The sequence below is a fragment of the Notolepis coatsorum genome, assembly GCF_963971535.1.
Source record: "Notolepis coatsorum genome assembly, chromosome: 17".
In the NCBI taxonomy this organism is placed as follows: domain Eukaryota; kingdom Metazoa; phylum Chordata; class Actinopteri; order Aulopiformes; family Paralepididae; genus Notolepis; species Notolepis coatsorum.
This window is the reverse complement of record NC_140181.1, coordinates 37,600,826-37,617,444: the sequence shown is the minus strand read 5'-3', so window position 1 is coordinate 37,617,444 and position 16,619 is coordinate 37,600,826. Positions and strand designations below refer to the sequence as shown.

The 16,619-nt window shown below is 43.0% G+C and overlaps 1 protein-coding gene across 1 annotated transcript in view; it reads left to right on the top strand.

Moving 5' to 3' along the window:
• The window catches only part of plxnb3 (plexin B3), a 248,172-nt gene extending 236,606 nt beyond the window's left edge, over positions 1–11,566 (top strand). The window contains exons 35-40 of the mRNA XM_084333745.1: positions 124–284; positions 520–667; positions 2,107–2,171; positions 3,368–3,443; positions 4,414–4,488; positions 5,313–11,566. Of these exons, the coding sequence (XP_084189871.1) occupies positions 124–284; positions 520–667; positions 2,107–2,171; positions 3,368–3,443; positions 4,414–4,488; positions 5,313–5,417 (630 nt within the window). The 3' untranslated portion in view covers positions 5,418–11,566. The remainder of the gene's footprint in view (positions 1–123; positions 285–519; positions 668–2,106; positions 2,172–3,367; positions 3,444–4,413; positions 4,489–5,312) is intronic.
• Positions 11,567–16,619: the final 5,053 nt, after the last annotated feature.

The following is a 16,619-nucleotide window of genomic DNA, read 5'->3' as shown; positions in this document are numbered from 1 at the left end:
CTGGCTGTGTGTCTGTGTTGCCGGGAACTCTTCAGAAGTGTGTAGATGATGTGTGTCTGTGTCTGTGTTGCAGGGAACTCTTCAGAAGTGTGTAGATGATGTGTGTCTGTGTCTGTGTTGCAGGGAACGCTTCAGAAGTTTGTAGATGATGTGTTCGTAGCGATCCTGAACACCAAGCGGCCTCCGCCCATTGCTGTGCGTTTCTTCTTTGACTTCCTGGATGACATGGCAGAGAAACACGGCATAGACGACCCAGAGACCGTCCACATCTGGAAGACCAACAGGTAGAGAGAGAGACGGAGAGAGATGGAGAGAGAGAGAGAGAGAGAGAGAGAGAGAGAGAGAGAGAGAGAGAGAGAGAGAGTGTGTGCGTGTGTGTGTGAGTGTGAGAGAGGGGGGGATGGAGAAAGGGAGAGAGTTACGATGGGGCAGAAAATGAAAGAATGAATGATGAGCAAAATAATTGATGTTTGAATTCATAGAATCTGTGAATAATACCCTCTGTCTCTGTCTCTCCAGTCTTCCCTTGCGTTTCTGGGTAAACATCTTGAAGAATCCTCAGTTTGTGTTTGACGTCCAGGTGACGGACAGCGTGGATGCTGTTCTGTCAGTCATCGCTCAGACCTTCATCGACTCCTGTACCACCTCCGAGCACAAAGTGGGCAGGGTGAGGAAAGCCAGTCTATACCAGGCTGTACCAGTCTATACCAGACCCTACCAGACTATTCCATACTAGACCAGTCTATACCAGACTGAACCAGACTAGACCAGTCTATACCAGACCCTGCCAGCCAGTACCATTCTACTGTCTATACCTAAATATACCAAATTATACCAAGTTAACCAGTCTATACCAAATTGTACCAGTATATACCAGACTATACCATACCAGTCTATACCATGCTATACCAGTCTATACCTGACTATACTAAACTATAGAAGTCTATACCAGACCCTACCAGGCTATACCAAACTATACCCGTCTATACCAGACTATGCCAAAATATACCAAACTATACCAAGTTACACCAGTCTCCACCCAATTATACCAGTCTATACCAGACTATACCAGTCTATACCCAACTATACTAAACTATAGAAGTCTATACCAAGGCGGCTGGGTGGCGCAGCGGACATTGCGCTCGTCACCAACGCAAGAGACACCGGGTTCGACTCCGGCTGTCGGCGCTGCCTCCGGCTTGGGCCAGTCGTCATACTAACTCAATTGGCAGAGTTAGCGGGTGGAAGTCGATGGGTGGTAATCTGGACGTTGTGGACAGCGACTCTTACAGGTAGGTTGGGGACGCCTCCACAGCAGAGACAGGAAATGGCGGGGGGTAGTGTGAGCCTCCCACACGTTACACCTCGCCAATGAGAGTCCGCGCTGGCAGGTGAAAAGATGTGACAGGCTGCCTCCTCATGTACCGGAGGGGACACGTGATGCAAGGCTTCTATCCTCCCTACAACCGGCCTGTGGGGGGCATATGCGAGCAACGTTCAAGACAGGGGAGGGAAGAATTGGCACATTGGAATTGGGATGGGAGAAAAATAGAAAAAAATAGGAGAAAAAGTGGATAAAAAAAAAAGTCTTTACCAGTCTATACCAGACCGTACAAGACTATACCAAACTATACCAGTCTATACCAGCTTATACCAGACTATACCAAGTTCTACCAGACTATACCATTATACCAGACTACACCAGTCTATCCCAGTCATATGTTAAAAAAAAATTAAAATAAAAATAAAAACGGGAGTGGTTCTTGTATAGTAAAATAGATGGATATAGCAAGAGAGCATAAGGATATATAGTATAACTGTATATTGTATTGTATAGTAGTGTACATAAGACCCAGTGCCTCATCCGTAGCTAACACTGTATTGCACTATCGCAGGACCTTACTGTAGCATGTCTTTTACCATGCTTTTTGTAAACTTTATGTACATTATACCTGTTATGTCTTATTCCTATTACTTGTATTATTGCACAATCGCTGCGGGCATGACCACCCGCATTTCTCTGTATGCTTGTATGCCGTGACAAATAAAACTCTTGACTTGACTATGTATGGTGATAATGATACTATGTTGTGGTTATTCTAACAGGACTCTCCAGTCAACAAACTTCTCTATGCCAGAGAGATCCCCCGCTACAAACAGCTGGTGGAGAGGTGAATCACTATAGGATTACACTATGATATCACACTACAGGATCACACTACATGATTACACTATGATATCACACTACAGGATCACACTACATGATTACACTATGATATCACACTACAGGATCACACTACAGGATCACACTATAGGATTACACTATGATATCACACTACAGGATCACACTACAGGATCACACTATAGGATTACACTATGATATCACACTACAGGATCACACTACATGATTACACTATCATATCACACTACAGGATCACACTACATGATTACACTATGATATCACACTACAGGATCACACTACATGATTACACTATGATATCACACTACAGGATCACACTATATGATCACACTACAGGATCACACTATATGATCACACTACAGGATCACACTACATGATTACACTATGATATCACACTACAGGATTACACTATGATATCACACTACAGGATCACACTACATGATTACACTATGATATCACACTACAGGATCACACTATATGATCACACTACAGGATCACACTATATGATCACACTACAGGATCACACTACATGATTACATTATGATATCACACTACAGGATCACACTACAGGATCACACTACATGATCACACTATATGATACACTACAGGATCACACTATATGATCACACTATATGATCACACTATATGATCACACTACAGGATCACACTACATGATCACACTATATGATCACACTACAGGATCACACTATAGGATCACACTAGGGATGCTCGATATTGGCTTTTTTACCGATACCGATATACCGATATTGTCCAACTCTTAATTTCCGATACCGATATCAACCGATACCGATATATGCAGGGTTTCCCCCCCCCCCCCCCCCCCCCCCCAAAAATGGAATAATTTCAGGTAATTAACATTACATATCTCTTGTTGATCTCTTGTTGTGGAATTAACACAACATTATGCATACTTTTGACAATAAATAAAATCAGAATTTGTTCTTACTTAAAGGTTATAGAAATGTTTATATAAAAAAAAAAAAAAAAATTGAAAACCGATACCGATATTTTCCGATATCACATTTTAATGCCGATATTGGCCGATAATATCGGACACCCCTAGATCACACTACATGATATGGAAGCATGCACATATACAAGTGTGCCAAATAGATGCAATTAATTGTGTGTGTACGTATACTACAGGTACTACAGTGATATCCATAGTGCAGCGTCAGGCAGCTACCAGGAGATGAACTCCACCCTGACAGAACTCTCTGGGGTCAGTAAAGACTATTATTATTTGTTTTATCATTGTTGTTGATGTTGTTGTTGTTGTCATTATCTTCATTATTATCACAATAGCTGCCACGCAATATCAGCATCCTATAGTAGCGCTGTAAACGGTGGGAGTTGCTCACCTTGTTTGCAGGGCTATAACTATTTAAATATTATAGCCATATCTGCAATACTATGGCCCATTCGACATCGGGTATCTATCGTTCAAGATGTGGGAAAGTAATATTTTTTCCATTTTTTTGTCGTTTTATACCGTGGTGAATATAAGTATAGTTTTAGAGTGATCGTGGCTAACTCCATCATGCATGCAGGAAATGGGGGGCTGGGGTCGTTTATGATTAATTGATTGTCAATAACGGCATTCGTTAGTACAGCAGCATACGTTGATCAGATCGTTTGCAATGAAAGAAATGGACAATCAAGCTGGAATTAACGTTAGATTGCTCTTACTTCTGGCCGATGATACTGCAGAAAGAATATTCCAATTATTTGATTGCCATCTGCTCGATCGTATTTCCGTTTGGCCCACGCCATGAGCTCCAAAAGCATATTGATTCTTGAGTCTCGAAGGCGATTCAATGCACTCGACTGTGTATCTGGATCCACGTTACAAAAACAGAGCCAAGCTTCCTGCAGAAAGTAAGTGCAACATCGGCCGAATACCACCAGGCGGCGGTATCGGGCCGTTGCGATCTCAGACAGATTTTCACACAGCCTTGCTGGATGAATTATGAATAGAAATAGCGAATAAAAGAAATAACGATCATAACAACTAGTTTACTCGTTGTTGGCGTTATTCGATTGGCGGGCTATAACGACTTAACTCGTCATTGGCGGGGAATGTGTTATTAATATTATCATCATTATTGTTGTTGCTGTTATTGTTGTTGTTATTGTCAGTTAATGTTTGGATCACTGATTAGGTCTTTAATAAAGACTCTCCTCTCCTGCAGAGTTTTGCCTCAGAGATGAACAGCCTGGTGGCGCTACATGAGCTGTACAAGTACATCAACAAGTACTATGACCAGGTACACACACACACACACACACAAACACAATATGTTCTTTTGTGTGAAACTCACTGGAGTTCTCCTTAACATTTACAGTACACACAACAAGTCCTGAAGAAACAAAGTGGATTTTATTCAGCAATTTCTTATTGTTTGTGTCTGTCTGCCTGTCTCTCTCTATGTCCTGTCTGTCTGTATGTCTGTCTGTCTGTCTGTATCTCTCTCTCTGTGTCTGTTTCTCTCTGTCTGTCTGTCTGTCTTTCTGTCTGTCTCTCTGTATCTGTCTGTCTCTATCTCTCTATCTCTCTGTCTGTCTCTCTCTCTGTCTGTCTGTCTCTGTCTGTCTGTCTGTCTGTCTGTCTGTCTGTCTGTCTGTCTGTCTGTCTGTCTCTCTCTGCCTCTCTCTCTGTCTGTATCTCTGTCTCTCTCTGTCTGTATCTCTGTATGTCTGTCTCTCTGTATCTATCTCTGTCTCTCTCTGTCTCTCTCTCTCTGTCTCTCTATTTGTCTCTCTGTATCTGTCTCTCTGTCTGTATCTCTCTCTGTCTCTCTCTCTGTGTCTGTATCTCTCTGTCTGTCTCTCTTTGTCTCTCTGTATCTCTCTGTCTGTCTGTATCTCTCTGTCTGTCTGTATCTCTCTGTTTGTTTGTCTGTCTCTCTCTCTGTCTCTCTCTCTGTCTCTCTCTCTGTCTCTCTCTCTCTGTCTCTCTCTGTCTGTCTGTCTCTCTCTCTGTCTCTGTATCTCTCTGTCTCTCTCGCTCTCTCTCTGTCTGTCTGTCTCTCTCTGTCTCTGTCTCTCTCTGTCTCTCTCTCTCTCTCTCTCTCTGTCTGTCTGTCTGTAGATCATCATGTCTCTGGAGGAGGACTCGGCAGGCCAGAAGATGCAGCTGGCCTACAGGTTGCAGCAGGTGGCGGCGCTGGTGGAGAATAAAGTTACAGACCTGTGACATGACTTCTGTGTGACCTCAAAATAACATTGGCTGTCTTCTTAGCCTGCGCTGTGGGCTAACCTCATCAGAGACCAGAGCTGATGACCTTTGACCCCTCATTCTACCAACAGAAGGACCCCAACATCACCTACATTTTCCCCTTCCAACTTTTGAACTTGTCTTGACCCTGTGACCTTGTCCTGACCATGTGACCTCGGCAGGGGGAACAGTGGTTGAAGCTGAAACGCTGAAGTCTGCAAATCAACACAATATCCGTAATCTCTGTTTTAATGTTCTCCAAGTGTGTCTGATATCATTCATACCTGAGTGAGTGAGTCAGTGAGTGAGTGAGCCATCTTTTGTTTATGGCATATGAATTCTGGTCATCAGCAAGATGTCTCCTGGTTGTTAGTTAATCTCTTTGGGCAGGGTTAGTTAGTTGGTTAATCTAATTGGTTAGGGTTTGGTAGTTAGTTAATCTCATTGGTCTTTTATTCAGCATTATTGAACATATATTTATTGAACATTGCAGGGAACTAATAGAGGGTCCCGGCCCAGCTTTTGAGAAACACTGTGTTGTAAACAGGGCACATTGACAGCCTGCAACATACATCTTTACTTCAGAAATTAACAATTTTCTAGGCGTAATATCTTTGTATGTAAATGTCTAACTCTTGCAGACACCATAGAATGAGATTTTTGTTCTTCCTCTGTGGTGGAAAGACAATCCAATCAATCAGATTCAGGGGAACACAACAACCACTGTCTTGGACTACATATTCCAGAATTCCTAGCTGTTTGTGACTTCCTGGTTTCCCTGACTTGGTGCGTTGTTGACAAATCAGATCTGTGAAGCTTTCGACTGAATGCCTCTAACTTGTGAGCTCCTGGTGGTGACATAGGGTTAGGGTCAGGGTCATGGGTAATGACCTCTAGGTTAGAGTTAATCCACTCTGATTTGTGAGCTCTTGTGACACATGCTTAGGGTTAATGACCTCTGACCTGTGAGCTCCTGGAAGTGACATTGGGTTATGTTAGAGTTTGGGTTATGTTAGAGTTAATGAACTCTGACTTGTGAGCTCCTGGCAGTGATGTAGGTTGCCACTCTATTGTACATTTGAACTGTTCAACAAGTATTTAAGAGGTTGGAACCTTTCCAGTTGTTATGGGTTTAACTTTCTATGGATTTGCCAGTACAATCACTTTTATAGAAAGATGTTTTCTACAAGTTTGCTGGCCTCGTTGTAGCTGTTTAGCTAGCATTATGAAAAGCACAAATATGTGTTCATAACTCTGGCTTTAGTTGTAGATTCATGATGTGTTCATCTAATCAAGTTAAATTGGTGTTTTTACTGAATACCAAGTTGAAGAAAATGTCTTATTGTGACGACTTTTTAACAGATTTTGGCTGTTTTTAGCATGTCTTTTTATTACCATAGTGGCTCACTGTGATACTTGATGCTCTATGGCTGTTGTTTACATAACTTTGGCCACACTACAGTCAGATATCACCACTACACAGCCAGTTATTATGATATATATCACCACTACACAGCCAGTTATTATGATAGATATCACCACTACACAGTCGGGTATTATGATACATATATCACCACTACACAGCCAGTTATTATGATATATATCACCACTACACAGCCAGTTATTATGATATATATCACCACTACACAGCCAGTTATTATGATGCATATATCACCACTACACAGCCAGTTATTATGATACATATATCACCACTACACAGTCAGGTATTATGATGGGTATCACCACTAAACAGCCAGTTATTTGGACAGATATCACCAGCAACAATTGCTCCAAGAATTGCCTGTTTTCTGTCATTCTATCATTCCCTTTATAGCTGATGACTAGACATGTTGTGTGTAACATAATACCAGCTAACCCTAACCCACCAGTGAATAGATGATCCAGACCATAGAGATGTATTGTCTCAAAGCCTTTACTAATGCTTCCAGCTACTACAGAAGGATTCTGAGATATTTCACTTCATGTCAGAATCAACTTGAAACCAAACTAGCTTGTTGAAGGCAGCAGGACCAGCTTCACTCCTCTCCACTCCAAAAGCAGAGTTTCTTTCAAATTCTAAATCCTGAAAATGTACTTTTTGCAGAAGTTTGTCCTGACTGATGTATCAAGACATATAGTTATTAACTGAGATTCAAGGAGATGAATATGGCAGCTCTGAGATACTTCAGCTTCCTTGTTTCAGCGTCCAAACACTGGAGTTGTTTCAGGCCAAATCATAATAATGATGAGAAATTTACTTTTTTTCTGAATTCAGCCGACAGAAAAATGCTGAGCAATAATAAATAGTTTATCAGGGAAGGAGTAGAGAAGATCTTTCTAAACGGGCAACACCATGTGTCACCAGGAGAGAAAGAGGGAGACAAAGAGATAATGTGTGTGTGTGTGCGTGTGTGTGTGTGACATCACATAGGGAAAGCCCCTATAGTCTTTCAGCTAGTTACTAACTTATTGTCTGTAAATATTGTCTTATTTATACAGAAAGAACTACCAGATGTGCCTTTATTCCCTCTGGACGACTGTGTCTATGGTTAGGGTTAGAGTTGTGGTTAGAGTTAGGGTTAGTTATGTCCATGCAGAGCCACCAGCATCGAGTACCGATCTGATCCACCGCTATTACTGAACAGTTTAGACTTAGACAGTTTGGGGTCATTGGACAAAAGTGTTTGAGATATATAATACATTTTTCTCCATTAGAGATAAATAATATGGTATCAGATTTTAGCATTGGGGAAATGATCTGATACAGATACCTTGATATCAGACCCATATCTGATACTGTGTTTTAGTCTGATAACAGACCCATATCTGATGCTGTGTTTAGCCTGATATCAAACCCATATCTGATGCTGTGTTTTAACCTGGTAACAGACTCATATCTGATACTGTGTTTTAACCTGGTAACAGACTCATATCTGATACTGTGTTTTAACCTGATACCAGTATTCGTATCGGTGCATCCATAATCAATATATGTTCAAACACAAGGGGTTTGGTTTGATAGTGAAGTTAACTACAGTGCTGTGTTATATGTTAGCGTTAGGGTTAGTTGATAGTGAAGTTAACTCTGTACAACTACGCCTAGAAGCAAAAACAGACGGACTCCTGCAGGTTTCTACATATTGTCCACATTGATACTATGTATAATACAGAGAGGATGGTCTGAGCTACTAACACTGCTATCAGTCTACTGTATAATACAGAGCGGATGGTCTGAGCTGTCAGTCTATTGTATAATACAGAGAGGATGGTCTGAGCCGTCAGTCTATTGTACATACACATCATTTGAACTATTTATCTTCTGGAAATGTATTACAAAGTGTTCCTATTATCACAACTACAATAGTCATATTTGTTCTGAATGCTTAACTACTCTCTTTAAATAGTTTTTCCCCCTCCTAGCACTTTGTGTTCATATTATTCTTGTTGATATTATTATTCTTATCTAGATTCTACCGCTCCTTGTTGGGCTATGTGTTAAACTTGACTTTGTGTTGAAAATGGGTCTGTGTATTTAGCCTTCAGTTGAGAATGAATCGGGTGTTCCTGTTATGTCCAGGAGTCCAGTGCATGTGTGAGTCATGATTCTTGGTTCTACGACTCAGCCATTTACACCTTAAAGGACTCTTTGTATAGAGCACAGTAATAATACTAATGTCACATGACGGATGTCTTAAATCACTTCAGACGTGTTTATGAATGGGCAGTCTGGGTTGAGACTCTATTATGTATTATACATGTATTGATTTTCGATGGAGTCTCTTCTGTGAACATCTTCCCGCTAGTGGGCCGCTGCTGTGTGTTTGTTTACCTTGATGTTCTTTGGCATCGTGTGCTTTTTGACTGTTTGACCCTGTAGTTGTTGTCTCATAATAGATCAGAATAGACTTTGCATGTGTGTGATGGTGATGTATGTTACTATTATTACAGCATCACAGTATAACAGTACAATACTGCACTGAGTGTGATGGTGATGTATGTTACTATTACAGCATCACAGTATAACAGTACAACACTGCACTGAGTGTGATGGTGATGTATGTTACTATTACAGCATCACAGTATAACAGTACAATACTGCACTGAGTGTGATGATGGTGATGTATGTTACTATTACCGCCTGGTTATCACAGTACAACAGTACAATACTGCACTGTGTGTGATGGTGATTCATGTTATTATTACAACCTGGTCATCACCTCATAAAAGTATAATACTGCACTGTGTTTCTACACATTGTCAACAAATATTCTTGTGAACTATTAAGTGGTTTTGCTAATTTAACTAAATTACTTTGTGTATATGCAGCCTACCAACCTACCAGCCTACAGTGTTTTATAATATAAACCCTTCTTACATTACAGGGACTTGACTTAACCACTAGCTTTAGATGTTGTATATACAATAGTGGATGACAGTCTTGTCGTGTTTGAGAAGTGTTAAGGTTGATTTATGCTAGGGTTAGGGTTGTTTGAGAGGGGAGTTGAGGTTGATTTATGCTAGGGTTAGGGTTGTTTGAGAGGGGAGTTAAGGTTGATTTATGCTAGGGTTAGGGTTGTTTGAGAGGGGAGTTGAGGTTGATGTATGCTAGGGTTAGGGTTGTTTGAGAGGGGAGTTAAGTTTGATTTGTGCTAGGGTTAGGATTAGGGGCCTTGGCCTGACCTGATGTGGTAGGTGGATTTTACCTAAAATGTTGTTTATAAACCTAACCCATACCTTAATTTAACCCTAACCTTAACCTCACTGGAGACCTCGCGCCCCACCCAAACCAATTTTTTTTTTTTTTCTTTTTTTTTTATCTTGTTCTGTGAGGCTAACTAACTTTTCATTCACTTTTCCTCTTTCCATTTGACAAACACAGTGGCCTGTTTGCTGTGATTGGTCACTTCCCACCTACCATTCATGTCTACATGAGCCTGTCAGCCATTAGCTGTGTGGAGGAGGCTCCTTCTATTCCTGGACTCAACCCATTTTCTACTTATTGCCTGTGTGACCGACCAGTTCACAGACCCGATAGACTGAGTTAGAATACATCAGATAAGTTGGAACCTTAGGCGACTATAGATGTTGTTCTACTGAACAAACTTTTGATATCGATTTACTGAACAAACTTTTGATATCAATCTACTGAACCAACTTGATATCAATCTACTGAATTAAATGTAGATATCGATCTACTGAACTAACTAGATATTGATCTACTGAACTAACTCTTCAAAGTTCATAAAGTTAATATCAGACTTTGGCATTCAAGGCTACTACTACTGCTACTATTACTACGACTACTACTACTGATCTACAAAATTATACTTTTTGAAGTAGAATTTTCAGCCAATTGTTGCTTAATTCGTCTTCATTTCGACGAGGGCAGGATGAATTCAGGAACAACGGATCTGGTTTTGAACACTTTGTGACATAACTGCCCATAAAACACATTTGTTAACTAACTAACCATTAGCTAACCCTAACCCAACATATACCGGTAAACCAAGTCTGCAGTACCCAGTCAACACCAGCGTACACAGTTGTACTGCCATCTCCTATTGGGTGACAATAGCTGCCAATATGTTAGCCTTGTGTGAATGTAGCCAACGCTGATGCTATGTCCTGTACAATATGTTGGCCTTGTGTGAATGTAGCCATCACTGATGCTTTTCTAATATTCTATGCTGGGAATTGAATGAGCCAACACACACAGCACCAGAGATAGCCTCCTATTGTCATGAGGCCATCACACTGCGCCAGAGATCACCTCATATTGTCATGAGGTAATTTCCTTAGGATTTAAAACAAACACCAGGAAGCTTTTTATACAAGGGAATAGAACTTTAAAGTGATTTGTAAAAAAAAGAAAATGTTAACTAAAATGGAATTGGGAGTTTTCTTTTTTTTTTAAGAAAGGGTCAACCCTGTGTTTTACATATTTTTTTGTATTGTATAGTTTAATAACAAATGTGTATATGTGTCTGTACATACCTGTGTGAAGAAACAATGATGATGAGAATGTTTTTCTGTTTGAGTCTTTGATAGAAATCCTCTTTATTATTGTGAAGAGAAGTTTGGTGCTGCAGGATGACTGTATGAAGGGGGAAATAAAGTTATGATTCTAATGTTGGTCTGTCTGTCTCCACTGTAGATAGTACGTAACACAAATAGTATTCCAGATACCAGCTAATGACATGGCGTTTATATGCATATTAATATTACAGATACTGGCCAATAACATTATGGTGTTTATATCATTAATATTACAGGTACTAGTTGTTAACATGGTGTTTATATCATTAATATTACAGATACTAGTCAAAGATATGACTCGTTTTCATATGATTAAAACAAAGTATGTAGTGGTGCGGCTGGGTGGCGCAGTGGGCAAGGCGCTTGCCACCAACGCAGGATATACTGGTATCGAGCCCAGCTCTCTGTTGCTTCCGGCTTGGCCGGCCGTCGTGCTGACACAATTGGCAGTGTAGAGGGTGGGAAAGCCGGTGGGTGGGTCCTGGTCGTTGTAAACAGCGACTCCTGCAGTTCGGTTGGGGCGCCTGCTCAGCGAGGAAAGGATCTAAGGGGGGTAGTCAGTGTGATCCTTCCACACGTTACATCCTCTCAGTGGGAGTCCGTGCTGCCAGGTGAAATGAAGCGGTTGATTGGCTGCACATGTGTCGGAGGAAGCACGTGATAGCCTCCACTCTCCCAGACCGACTGTAGGGGGTGGGTGCCCAGCGACCAGGAAGGGGATTGGGAATTGGCAACGACTAACATTGGGATGGGAGAAAAACGGAGGAAAAAGGAGGGGGGGAAAGATTATAAAAAAAGTATGTAGGTAAACACCTTTCAATTCTGGCAAAGTGGTGTTTAGTCTTTTAGACTAAAACTGTATTAGACAGACACATTTCACTCCATTTCTGTATGAGCTCAGGACCTGTTCCTGTGAGAGATAGCAAAGTCACAACAATAGATAGTGGTGCGGGTCACCTAGGCAACCCAGGCGAGCTAGCACAGCTGTTCAAGGTCGGCATTCCTCAGTGGTAGAGAGACGGAGACAGCCGTTGCCTAGGTGATGAGACAGGTATAACAAATTACAGAAAGACAGTGGTAGATCGCTTATTACCGTAGTTCCAGTTGTGTTTTTGGAGCAGACGGACACAGAGAGCAACTTGCAATGGGCCTGGTCTACAAGATACACTACACGACCAAGGTACCCATGTACATGTCAAAATACTTCCCAAAGGTCAGTGAATACCACGATCACAACACCAGAGGGAGCTCCACAAATCATGTTAAACCCAGATTCGGCTCAAACAAGGGACTAAACACGTTTCGCAATTATGCCACATCAATGTGGAACGCCCTACCCAAAGCTGTAAAGGAATGTGAATCACTACCCACTTTCAAAAACACTCTCAAAAAACACCTAAGGGAGACTGCAACTCGAAACTGGCCCCTGTAAATGTCCGAACACAACCCCCCCCAATGTACAGTAAATTACCAAGTATGGTCTTGTCAATATTCCAATGTACAGTTTTGTTTGTACAGTTGTACAGTGTCCCCCACCCACCCCTCCTACCCAACCTCCCCCCACTCCTACCCAACACCCCCCCACCCACCCACCCAACCACCTCCAATGTACAGTCCCCCCCACCCCCACCTACCCAATCCAATGTACAGTTTCTACATCAAATGTATATACTCTTTTTTCTGGACTCTTTTTGTATCACAAACAGTACTGTATTTGCAAATCTTGTATGTCATAAATGTATAGATGTAGCAGTACTGTCTATCTGTATGTCATGTATGTCATATATGTTACGATGAATTGAAAATGGGGGACCCTGATGTAAACAAGACGAAAGTATTTCTCTTGAGAGAAAATGGTGGTTTTTTCAATGTATATTTGGTTTATAAACTGCTTTAAGAGGGTAATATCATTATCATCACGGGATGATATTGACGGTGGAGAAGAAGCGGTGTCACAGCACACTGCCAGCGAGGGGGTTTGTTTTTAATTCCTCTGAGACATAACACTGATAGCAAGTGTCTCCCAGAGCGAGGGAGAGCGGTTTATTTGAATGAAACAGTAGAAACTGCATTTTAATGTGTGAAAGGTTAGCAGTTGTCATGACAACGCGGCACATGACAACCAGAAAGGGGTGGGCTATCATAGTTATGACGAAGATCCTATAAAGCTGACAGTGGTTCCGGGTAGGGCAGACTAGAATCTGACTCAGACTAGAATCTGACCAAGAGCGAGTAGGACTGAGATCACACGAAGACACTCTCTCCTCTCATTGAGAGGGGGGGGGGGAGGAAGAATGCCACATCAGCATTAGCTTCGGCTACCACGAGGATGGTCTCGGCTAACGAACAGGCCTGACCACTATTGGACTGAATAACAACAGGACGATAGACGAACACACCGAAAGATCATTAGAATAGACTCTTCAAGGACGATACAATGTGATAACATCTGATAACATCTGATTATGAGGTTCTGTGCGGGCATGTTCTGAGAGGATCCAGCGGGGAAATGTTCAAGAAGGTGGTGATGGGGAAGGTGGATGGAAAGAGAGGAAGTGGAAGACCAAGAAGAGGCTGGGTAGACGATGTCTGTGATTGGAGTGGAGTGAGAGGCGGAGTCACGGAGTTGGAGAGAAGAAGTGGGGACAGAATGGGTTGGAGAGTGATAGGCAACCTTCGGAACGAAGAAGCCACCTAATGATGATGATGTTTATAGCAATAAAACAACGCTTTTCCTCATAAGGTCTTTCACGGTGTCGAAGTGTCGAATTCTTACGGAGGTGGAGAATTATTATGGTTTATGGATTGCACTAACGGGGGAGATAAGGATCTTATCAACCGGTATCGGAGACGTCAGGACCATTAAAAGTACACAACGCAGAGGAATTGGATGGAGAGCCAAACAGACGAAGACGTGATACTGGCCAGTTTGATCAGGATCTTACAGTTGGTGCCGTGACCCGGATTATTGCTTGCTTTGAAGTTGCTTGAAAGGAAGAGACTGTGTGCAGTGCCGAGGCGTGAAGGGGTAGCCGTGGACGCGAGCCAAGCCAGCGCGAGCAAGGCCAGCGCCATGGACCCAGCGAGCGAGCCGAGCAAGGCCGGAGAGATAAACAGCACCATGGACCAGAACAACTGACGGGGAAAAGATAAAGTGAGTCTCAACAACTTCACAAGCCAATAAGAAAACGAACAATAGTGTATCCGTAAACGTAATTAGTTTGACACAGAGAATGCCAGCTGTAATAGTGTGTTTGAATAACAGCAGAGCGGCACCGGTTTTTGTTTTGAAAATCGAGAGTCTTATCTACAGAGCACAGAAGCCACTGTATAGGAGATGGGAAGGGAGGCAAAGGGGAGATGTTCATTCAGTTAAAGGGGCAACATCGTATTTAGTTTGATTACTGTTCAAAACGCAGAAAGCGGGAAGCGGGACTGTGACGTGAAGGGAGCAGTGAACAAACGTTACGGGTGTGGTCGGTAGCGAGAGAATGTTTGAGACATTAAAGGGACGGTGGGAAAAAAAGAAGGAAAAAATTTAGCAGACAAAATGGCCGCAGAGCCACGAGGGGTTTAGAATCAGGAAGTGACACGTCACCTACAATCCTCTAGACTGAGTTTTGGCCGCCATCTAGGGGGGCGGTGGGATAATACAGGCAAATGGAGGAGGAGTAGGTCGCCACCTAGTGGCGGAGGGGGGGGGGGGTAGTGCTGGGGAGTTTCCATTACCCATAGGGGAATATTTAGAGTTTAATTCAATTAAGGAGTTTAATTGCGGGGGGGGGGGGGTAGTGCTGGGGAGTTTCCATTACCCATAGGGGAATATTTAGAGTTTAAGTTAATTAAGGAGTTTAATTTTTTCAAAATTACCAACTGCTTGTGTGTATACACGGTGGTGTATGTGAGAACTTTGTAAAGGAACTCAAAGTGTGGTATAGAGCGACGGTGACAGCTCCAGGGCGACGGTAGATAGCCCCGTAGGGTATAGAGCGACGGTGACAGCTCCAGGGCGACGGTAGACAGCCCCGTAGGGTATAGAGCGACGGTGACAGCTCCAGGGCGACGGTAGACAGCCCCGTAGGGTATAGAGCGACGGTGACAGCTCCAGGGCGACGGTAGACAGCCCCGTAGGGTATAGAGCGACGGTGACAGCTCCAGGGCGACGGTAGACAGCCCCGTAGGGTATAGAGCGACGGTGACAGCTCCAGGGCGACGGTAGACAGCCCCGTAGGGTATAGAGCAACGTGACAGCTCCAGGGCGACGGTAGACAGCCCCGTAGGGTAGAGCAACGGACAGCTCTGTTGTATGTTAGATAATAGTACGAGTACGTGTATGTGAGTTAGGGGCAGGGAACCAACCTGCTCTGTTGTATGTTAGAGCGATGCTCGGTTGGATGTTATTATCATAATAATAATATCGATATACGGGTTAATTAAAGAGTGTAATTATTGAATGGGTTAAATAAGAATTGCAGAGAGAGAGGAGATGCGGTTAATTAAATAAGTTTAATTATGAAATAAGAGGGAGTTCGATCTCCAGTGGGGCCTTCTCACACCTAATAAATAGGCAGAGTCTTGAGGGGACACGTCACCAGAAAGAACTGGCGCGCGCTGGGGGTCACCCGTGGGACGAACATAGAGCGCCGAGTGGGTATCGTTTAGCTGCTGGTGTCACGCCGGAAGACAACAAAACAGGGAACAGCCCTGTAGGATTAGATATGGGTGTTGAGAAGGTGGGGGGACTAATAGAGAACAAATAGCGCCATGGGCTGTAGGACACTCACACCGTCCAACAGTCTGAAAGGGCGTGGCCATGGCCGGGGCTTGCAGAGGAAAAATATATAGAGAACTGGAGATAACTCCATGGAACGAGCTGCAGGCCCAAAGCCACGGTAGACTAATAGAAAGCACCGGGTCGAGTGTACAGAAAAACTGCCGGCGTGGTGTTTCTGCTTTCAGAGTCTGGAGAGGGCCGACGGCGGTGGAGATGAGCCTCAACCAAGATGACCGACGGGGCGGAGACGGCCAACGGGGCGGAGACGGCCGACGGGGCGGAGTCCAGCGGTCGCAGGCGGTGTTGCCCAGGGGAGAACGAGGCGGACATCGGAGGGGGCTTCCCTGCGGAGACGCTGTTTAGAGAGCGTT